Source organism: Ursus maritimus (assembly GCF_017311325.1).
Source record: "Ursus maritimus isolate PB19 chromosome X unlocalized genomic scaffold, ASM1731132v1 scaffold_X1, whole genome shotgun sequence".
NCBI lineage: Eukaryota > Metazoa > Chordata > Mammalia > Carnivora > Ursidae > Ursus > Ursus maritimus.
The window spans coordinates 2,134,705-2,143,725 of record NW_024423319.1 but is presented as its reverse complement, the minus strand read 5'-3'; the positions used below and the strand labels follow the sequence as shown (position 1 = coordinate 2,143,725).

The 9,021-nt window shown below is 57.1% G+C and overlaps 2 protein-coding genes across 2 annotated transcripts in view; both read right to left on the bottom strand.

Moving 5' to 3' along the window:
- Window positions 1-211: 211 nt before the first annotated feature.
- Window positions 212-3,436, bottom strand: PNCK (pregnancy up-regulated nonubiquitous CaM kinase). The gene is made up of 11 exons (XM_040639640.1): window positions 3,082-3,436; window positions 2,761-2,892; window positions 2,387-2,461; window positions 2,155-2,293; window positions 1,936-2,059; window positions 1,689-1,764; window positions 1,481-1,593; window positions 1,302-1,380; window positions 1,125-1,212; window positions 828-972; window positions 212-539 (listed from the first exon to the last, which is right to left on the bottom strand). The coding sequence occupies exons 1-10, from the start codon at window positions 3,147-3,149 to the stop codon at window positions 835-837; spliced, it is 1,032 nt and encodes a 343-aa protein (XP_040495574.1). The 5' UTR covers window positions 3,150-3,436; the 3' UTR covers window positions 212-539; window positions 828-834.
- Window positions 3,437-3,566: 130 nt separating this feature from the next.
- Window positions 3,567-9,021, bottom strand: part of LOC121102597 (spidroin-2-like) — an 8,966-nt gene continuing 3,511 nt past the window's right edge. The window contains exon 2 of the mRNA XM_040629800.1: window positions 3,567-4,015. Within this exon, the coding sequence (XP_040485734.1) occupies window positions 3,567-4,015 (449 nt within the window). The remainder of the gene's footprint in view (window positions 4,016-9,021) is intronic.

Genomic DNA, 9,021 nt, shown 5'->3' with positions numbered 1-9,021 from the left:
GTTCAGGTGGCAGTGGGTAAGGTCGCATGGTGGGGTCCTGTGGGCAGTGGGCCTGCCTCCTTGGTTTCCCTCCCACAGGTGACATCCATCCCCTCCACAGTCATCCCCCATCCCTGTCCCTTACCCCTCCCTCCAGCTCGCCATTGGCCCATTGCTCTGTCTGTCTTTATTGATTTGGGGAAAACTAGAGGGGGGCTGGAGGGCCATGACGCAAAGCAGGACCACCACAGTCAGCAAAGCACAGAAGAGCGTGCAGGAAGAGCTGCCTCTAGAAGCCTCTTTGGCTCCTAGAGGGGGTGTGGTGGTGACAGTGGAAGAGAGTCCCTGTGGACACACCCCGCCAGCCCCTAGGCGAGGGCAGAGCCTGGGTGGCAGATGGGGGAGTCCCACTCCTGCCCCAGTGCCATGCACCACACCCACACATCTCCAGCTTTCCAGCAGAGGCCAGCCCGGGGTCCTGGGGGTGGGGAAAGAGGACTGAAAGGGTCCACCCATGGGAAGGGAATCCAGGAGTCAATGCACTCGGCCACAGCATCTGCCTGGGGGGGAGAGGGTCAGAGAAGCACGGGGAAGGAGATCAGCAGGAGGGGCCCCCAGCCTGCCCTGCACCACCAATCCTCATGGTCCCCTCAGTCACTAGTCCCCGCTGGCTTCTATTGTCTGCTTCTGTGGGAACCCCACCTCCTTCCCTCTATCTACACTTTCTGCCCTCAGCCCTCTGCTCTATGGGGTCCTCCCCGCTTAGTCCTTGGCCACATGGAGCCCAGCCCCTTCTAAGTTCACTCGGGAGTCAGCTCCCAGTGGGTGCAGGGCCCACACTCACACACCTGGGCATCACCACTTGGGGGGCTGGCTGGACCGGAGGCCAGGGTGGCTGTGGCGGGCCATCCTCCGCTCTGAGGCCTCCTCTCCCTCTGGGCTTTGCCCCAGCTTGCGGATGTGGCGCAGGAAGGAGGTAGCATTGAATGCTCGCTGTGGGGAGAGAGGGTTGTCAGACCATGGCCCGGCCATGGCCCCAAGACTTTGAGGACCACAGAGGCCACTGGCAGCCCAGGCCATCCGCCTGAGGGGTGGGGGGTGGGGGCAGCCTCGAGCCAGGTCCACAGGCCCCTCCCCACGCTGACCTTCCAGTGGGTCCGGGCAAAATTCTTCTGGATCTGCTCACTGACTGAGCCCAGGATGTCCTTGTCAAAGGCCGCATCCCCAGAGATCCTAGGGGGAGGCCAAGGGTCAGTGGTGGAAAAGTCTCTGAGGGTATGGTCCCTCTGGTCCCAAGACAGGTTGGCACGGGTCCCACTCACCAAAGATGCTGTAAAGCCTGCTGGCAGGTAAACCTCTTCTGGGGGTCTCGCTCCAGAAGGTGCCGGATGAAGTCTTTGGCTGGAGTGGGGATGTCAGGTCAGCCCACCCCATCCCCACTCCCCGTGTCACTCCCCGCCACCCCCCCACCCCCCGTGCTCGGGGCCAGCTTGAAGTTCACCTGATTCTGAGATGTCATCCCAAAAGGGAGAGTCAAACTCGTAGCTGGCCCTCAGGATCTGGCTGAAGAGTTCAGGATCGCTCTCGTCGTAGAAAGGGGGATACCCACACAGCCTGGCACCCACACATGAATCACCCAGCTGCCCAGTCCTCCCCAACCCAGCAGAAAGTAGGCAGGCAGAAGAAGAGCCTTCCCAGGGGTCACTCACAAGATGTAGGAGATGACACCCAGGGCCCACACATCCACAGCCTTCCCGTAGGGTTTCTGCTCCAAGAGCTCCGGGGCTGGGGGCCAGAGACAGACAGACACACACCCGCACGCACACGTACCACGCCTTCAGCCTAGTTAACCCCAGGAATGACCCACCACCTACCCTGCCCCTGAGTACATGGCTCCCGTAGTGTCCCCCAGCCCCCCTAGCCCCCGGTGAGCCTCAGGGTGCCCCCCTCACTGACCCACATATCCCGGGGTCCCACAGGCGGTGCCTAGCATGTTGCCAGCCTGGATTTTGGAGAGGCCAAAGTCGGAGACCATGATTTTGGAGTCCTCAAAGGGCGTGGCATAGAGGAGGTTTTCAGGCTATGACACGGGCACCAGAGAAAGTGCCAGGTCAGCCCTGGCATGGCTGCTGGTGCTGGGCACCCCCCCAGGCAGGCAGGCAGGAGGGCAGGCACCTTGAGGTCTCGGTGGACGATGCCCAAGCTGTGCAGGTAGGAGACGGCACCGAGGACCTGGCCCACTAGGTGGCTGGCGTCCTTCTCTGTGTAGGAGCCACGCTCCATGATGCGGTCAAACAGCTCGCCCCCTGTCACCCTGGGGGGAGTGGGGGCTCAGCTAATTCAGGCCCATCGGCCCCCCACTCACCACCCAGCCCCGGCCACCCCATCCTGCCCCTGCCCTCCTCACAGCTCCATGGCCAGGTAGAGATGGGAAGGGCTCTCATGGACGTCCTCCAGAGCCACGATGTTGGGGTGGCTGACCCTGCAATGGCAAGATAAAGGCCCTTATGGGCCACCACAGCCCCCTCTGGGCCTCTCAGGGTCTAGGAGGCCTTTGTCCTGCCCCCCCCCACCCCACTGGGAAAGACTTCCTCCCTCTTCTCTTCCTCCCTCCTCTGCCCCCCTTCCCTACCACAGGCCACCCCTCCCCGGTCCAGCAAGGCAGAGCCCCAAGCCAGGCGTTCCTGGGGCCGCAGAAAAGGCAGGGCGCTCTCCCCCCAGGGGCGCTCCTCCACTGCAGGCCTTGAGCCACTGGCAGCCTGGCCAGGGGCTGGCGCCCACCTGCGGAGCACTGCGATCTCGTTCTCCACCAGGGCCTCCTTGCCTCGAAGGGCCTTCTTGGGGATGCACTTGAGGGCCACAAGGTGTGAGGAGCCCCGCTCCTGGGCCAGCACCACCTCAGAAAAGGCGCCCCTGAGGCAGAGAGCGGAGGCAGGAAGGGAGGGGGACGGGCAAAGAGGAGGAAAGGGGGGAGCAGAAGATGGGGAGGTCCTCCCAGTCCCACGCCACCCATCCGCCCCCCCACACACTCACATATTCACTGACATACACACACACACACAGCATTCATTGACACACGTTCACTGACACACACACACTCACGAGCCGAGCTTCTCCCGGATCTCGTAGACGCTGCTGATGTCTTCCGTCTGTTTCTTGAGCAGCAGCATGTCTGTTGGGGGGTCGGGCAGAGATGAAGGGAGGCCCCCTGGGCGAAGCCACCCTCAGGGGCAGCCCTGCTGAGAAACACAGAAACCAGCCCCAGCCCGGATACGTTTCTCCCCTCCCCCACCGCCCAGGTCCGCACTCCCAGGTGGGCTACTCCCAGCGAGGCCACCGCATACACTCCTCCCCTCCCAGATACGAGGCCGCGATCCGGTGGCCCCCACCCTGACACCCCGACGGCGATCAGCACCCAGACACCTCCTCTATGCCTTCACACAACCGAGTCAGCTGCGGCCGGCCTCCTTCCAGAAGGCTCCGTGCACCCCCACCCCGTCCCCTCCGGGCCCACCCCCCATCCACAGCGCCCACAGACGACCCCCCCAACGCCCCCAGGCCTAGACCTGCCACCCACGGCCCAGCGCTCACGGCACGCGCCACTCAGGCCACCAACCCTCCCGAGATGCACCTGCGACCCCCGCGCCCAGCCGCCTGCCACGGCCACGGCCACCCACGCGGCCTCCCAAGTGCAGCCCGGCCCTGGGCGCCTCGGGGCGGGAGGGACTCGGCAGCCTCGGCCTCCGACGTCCCGAGCTGCGTGGGCCGCGCCGGGCTTGACAGGTGTGCGCGGGGGTGCGCGGGGGCTGCGGCTGCCGTGGCCCGGAATCCCACGCGCCCCCGCCCGCGCGCGCCCGCGCCCGGGAGCGCCGGGTGCGGACCTGGAGCCGAAACTGCAGCGTCGCCTCGCGCAGTGGCAGCCGCGCCGAGCCCCCCGCCCGCGCCCCGCCGGACCCGCCCCCTTCGCGCGCGCCCCCTCCGGCCGCCGGCGACCGAGCATGCGGTGGCCGAGCGCTGCCGTGGCGCTGCAGGGAGCCTTGTAAGGCAATGGGCCGGGACTGGCCGCCACCGCCTCCCTCCTGGGTCCTTCACACCAGTTCCTGCCGGCTCCGGTCCCTAGGTGGCCTGACTGGGCCGGCCCCAGGGCCTTTGCACCACTGGTGTTCTCTGTCCGGAAGTCTCTTCACCCACATGTTGATGTGGCTCTCTGCGTGCCTTCAGGTCTGTTCCCTAGCCCCAGCCCTGCCACTGCCACTCTGTCACCCTGGCCTGAGCCCCCCATCAGCACTCAAATGGAGAACAACCACAGCATCCCCACTGGGCTCCTTCTGCCCTCTAACCCCACCCTTCACCCCCCCCCCCCACCAACAGTCTCTTCCCCACTGAGCAGCCAGAGCATTTCTTATATTGAGATCATTTCACCTGGCCTCCAGACCCTCCCACAGCTCTCCATGTCATCAGGAGTCCTTACAGTGGCCTAAGGGCTCTGCATGATTGGTCTTCCTTCCCTATCATTGCCCTGGTCCCTTTTCACCCACTTTCCCCCTTGCTCAACTAGCTTTAACCAGTTCCAACCACACTGGCTTCCTAACTGGCCCTCAAATACACCACACATGCACCTGCCCCAGGGCCTTTGCACTCACTGCCTCTCTGCCTAGAATGCTCTTCACTCAGATCTCTGCTTGGCTTGCTCCCTCACTCTATCAAGTCTCAGCTCAAATTTCACCTCCCCCAACAGGCCTGCCCTGCCTGCGCAGCCCAGTCTCTAGTACATCACCCTGTCCACCCTGTCTTCAGATCCATCACTGCAATATCAGCTTCTCTGTCTTGCCTTCCTCATCAATGCATCCACCCCCAGAAAGTGTCTCTGCTGACCCAGCTTAGGGAAATAAGTTTCGGGTGACTGATTTCAATCCTTCATCCCACAATGAGTGGATTCTTCCCGTCCAGTCCCATCTCAGTTCTGGCACTCCTCCTAGGGGGGCTGGGCCCCACCGGGGATGAGGGGACGGGAGCTCATCCATACAGGCCGGTGCTGCAGGGGCTTTGTGGCGTTACAGGGTCCAGGGATGGCCTGCTTAATCTATCTCTGCAGGGGTCTGTGGGCCCTGGCAGGACACAGATCTTTTAAGAAGGTCCATAGCTCGGACAGAGGTTTTTCAAAATCATCTTTCCAGAACTCAGCTCCCACATGTCTCTGTCCAAAACTTGGTAAGTCTGAGAAGGCCCCTCCAGTTCCCGTTCCCATCCCCCTTTCCCAATCGTCCCCCCAGTCCAGTCAAGAAGGTTCCAGGGGCCCCAGCCCTCAGCAGTTTGCTCATCTCTGTGAACAGGGTTTCCTAGGAATGGAACTGACGGTGAGCCCCACCTCACCCTGACCAGAAGGCCTCTTTGTTCACGGACACCTGAACTAACTGACACAAACTGGAGCCCCATCTTACTTGTTTGTCTAATAATTACGCATCAACATGTCTGATCCACTGCTGCTGCTTTGGTCAAGCCAGAAGAAGTACCATCAGAGCCCCATGGTTGCAGGTGATAATAAGAAACGTAATTTAAATATGTCTGTGCTTCCGAGAGTCATGAAAGCCTGCCCACCTGGAGAAAGACGGCACCAGGAGACGTCTCTGAGGGGCAGCAGACGACAAGTGGAGGCAGGAAGAAAAGGACTCACCTCCAAAGGGAACATGGAAAGAAGAGTCAGAATCAGAGTTTGAGATGGACACAGGCATCAGGTCACCAGGGGATTTTGAGGCCATTGGTCTCATGTCAAAGGTGGTATCACAGTTGTTGGGCTTTTATAGAGGGACACCAGAAATTACACCCTTTGCAAGTGTGTAAACATCTGTTGAAATATTGTAGATGTCAACTTCAAAATGCCCTTGTGTGTGTTGAGTGGTTGGGATAAAGAGCTTTTCAAAAGGCTTTCAGGGGACCCCTTATAGAAAAATTAACTCCAACTTGACCATAGGCCTAAATGTAAAATATCAAACTTTTAGAAGAAAACAAAAGAGAAAAATCTGTCTTAGCTTGGGCTTCATGATAAGGTTTTAGATATGATAGGGAAAGCATGGCCCATGAGAAATTGGACTGTATCAACATTTCGAATGTTTGCTCTGCAAACAACACTATTAAAGAGAATGAGAAGACAAGGCACGGCTGGGGGGAAATCTTTGCAAAAGATATATCTGATAAAGGACTAGCATTCAAAATAGACAAGGAACTCAGGGGCACCTGCATGGCCCAGGTCATGATCTCAGGGTCCTGGGATGGAGCCCCATGTCTTTTGGGCTCTGTGCTCAGTGGGGAGTCTCCTTGAGATTCTCTCTCTCCCTCTCCTGTGCCTCCCCGCCAAAATAAATAAATAAATAAATAAACCTTAAAAAAAAAAACAAAACCAAAACCAAAAAAAACCCTGTGGCCCGTCCAGACAATGAAAGCGCTATGAAGCAATGAAGAAGTGGATGAGTCTTGAATACATACAGCTACGTGCGGCATGAGTCCCCCTTGACATCCCAGAAAAAGCAAAACTACAGAGAGAGTAAACAGATCAGTGGTTGCCAGGGGTTTGAAAGAGGGGAGTAACGATTGACTAGAGGAAGCCCAGGAAATGTTTAGGGCCGTGAATCTGCTCAGAGCAGACACCCTGGGTAAGTCACGACCCAGAGAACTGTACGGCAGAAAGAGCGAACTTAACATCTGTAAATTCAAAAAAAAGTCCTTTAGGAAATTGGGGAATCTCAGGAAGGAATGCAGACTATGACAGAAGAATCTAGGTGTATTACAAATGTATGAAAGCATTTCACTGAAGGGGATTGGGGGAAACGGAATGAGTGGAGTCTGTAAGACCAAAAGCAAAAGGAGCACTGCGCTTTAGTTGACAATGTTGTTCCCCGCAAGGGTGAGAGTTAACAATTCTGAAGCCACTCTACATGCACACTGGAATTAAACAATTACGTAAATGGAAGGCAGATGCGGGGAGCCAGCTTGCTCACTGTTTGAGCGGGATGATACAGACAAGCAAGGGGGCGTGCTAGAACGATCCATGTGGTGATGGATCAGAGTTGGAGACATCAGTTTGAACTGACGTTTACCTTAATATACAGATGCATATGTATATATAAAATGTATATAGAGAATGTATAATAGAGATGCACATACTGTATCTGTTATATATCAATTTGTTATATAATATATAGATATGTTTATAGATATGTGTTAGCATACCCATACATTTCCTTGCTCTGTCAGTGAAGAGAGCCTAGAAGCAATAACACCGCAGTGACGATGAGCACACTAGAGCCAAGACCATGGTTTTTCTAGTAGCATTCTCCTATAAAGGCTCCTTGGAGAAATGGCTCAGTCCAGGGCTGGGACAAGAAATACAGAGGATGAGCCTGGAGCACTTTATGATGCCAGAAAGTAAGGAAGGGAAGCGTCCTCCCCGTGCTGTCTCGCGTGCACACTCTCCCTCTCTCCCGCTCACACACACAGTGATGGGGGTATGACAAAGGAACACAGGAGCCAACTGAAAGAAAGGGTGCCCAGTCATCAAAGACGGAACAGTTTGAGCAACATAATAAATAAACTAGTACTGGGTTGTAATCCAAAGTATAAAACAAATATCCACTATTATAAATAAATGGTCAAATAAATAAAAGGGGGGGCAAATTCTGTGCAGAAAATTCTAAACAATTTACTCTTCAAGTGTGGGCTGCACAGAATGACTTCCTTCCAAAAAGGATGGATTGGAAAGGCGGAGATTCAATTTAAAGTGGAGACACCCCAAGAACAAGCGTGACCCCAGCCAGGTGATCAAGGTCAACGTGGACAGTGGTGAGTCATGTTGAGAGCATGGAGCCTTGCTAGGATGTGATGGAAAGGACATTAGGAGTAAGCCAAGGAAACCTGAGTTAAGACTATGGATTTTGGTTAATCACAATGAGCAATACTGGTTGATTATTCTAACAGAGTGTGTGGTCGGGGTGCTGGGGTGCAGGAGCACCTGGCTTGGGAGTCCCAAACAGAGTTCACAAATCCAAAGACAGAGAAACGAGTGGCGGTGAAACAGGAAAAGAGTTTATTTCAGGGAGGCCAACACCAGGAAGAGAGCAGACTAGCATCTCAAAGACTGTTTTGCAAAACGCCAAAAATACTTCCAGGTTTATATAAGGAAAATGTGGGGCAAAGGTGAGTGGGTACGTGCTGGTGGGCAATGAAGGTCAAATGAATCATCTCCTTGGAGTCAATTCTTAGCGGGGCCTTACTGGCTCGGGGCAGTCCCTCTGCTGGAGGGGTAGTTTCGGTTCACCCTCAGGGTCTTCCACCTGAGCCAAGAGACCCGCTGGAAAGAAGAAGCCAACTGGCAAGTCTGAGGTCAGAACGGAAGCAGCTGAAGTCCTATTTCACTAACGTAGAGTGTTGGAAAGAGGGGAAGCTGGGTGAGCCTGTGTGCAGGCCTGGAGGGTCAAACTGCCCCTCCCTGGCGCTGAGGACCCTCTCAGTCCCCCAGTCCCCAGCCCTGGAGGTGGCCTCAAGCCACTCTCCCTTCCTCAGTTGTTGAAAGCCCAAAGCCCTTCAAGGTGGGCTCCACCCTTCCCTCTGTTCCCAGCTAATTCTAATTCCAAAGCTCCTTGGGCCCCCACTCTATCCCCAGCTGCCGAGGTTCTCCAGGGATAACAGGGATAACGGGCCACCCCAGGGTGGGGGGGTCCTCCTCCCCATGCACCCATTCAGCCGCCCCCTGGCCATCGAGACCCAGTGAGCCCTGCAGCCCCAGGCACTGCAGGCACTGGGTCTGATTCCCAGCTGGAACCCCCAGGCCTCCCTGGACAATGAGAGCCTTCCGCTCACACTCCCTTCCTGCCCTCCCTCTAGCTCTCTCCTTCTCCCCTCCCCCTCGTTCTCGGCTCCCTGTCCAACCCCAGCCTAACTGGGCTCTGAGAGGGGGCCCTCCACGCCTTCTGCCCAGAGGGAACCCTTGCTCCTCACTTAGGAACTGCAGCAGCGAGAGCCCCCCCCCCCCCCCCCCCCCCCCCCCCC

Bases quoted from the DNA above. Each gene is read 5' to 3' on its own strand.
- PNCK (XM_040639640.1), bottom strand. From the start codon at position 3,149: ATGCTGCTGCTCAAGAAACAGACGGAAGACATCAGCAGCGTCTACGAG. The intron at 2,893-3,081 runs GTGAGTGTGTGT...TCTCTGCCTCAG, and splicing joins ATCCGGGAGAAGCTCGGCTC to GGGCGCCTTTTCTGAGGTGG. The intron at 1,213-1,301 runs GTGAGTGGGACC...GCCTCCCCCTAG, and splicing joins CAGGCTTTACAGCATCTTTG to GATCTCTGGGGATGCGGCCT.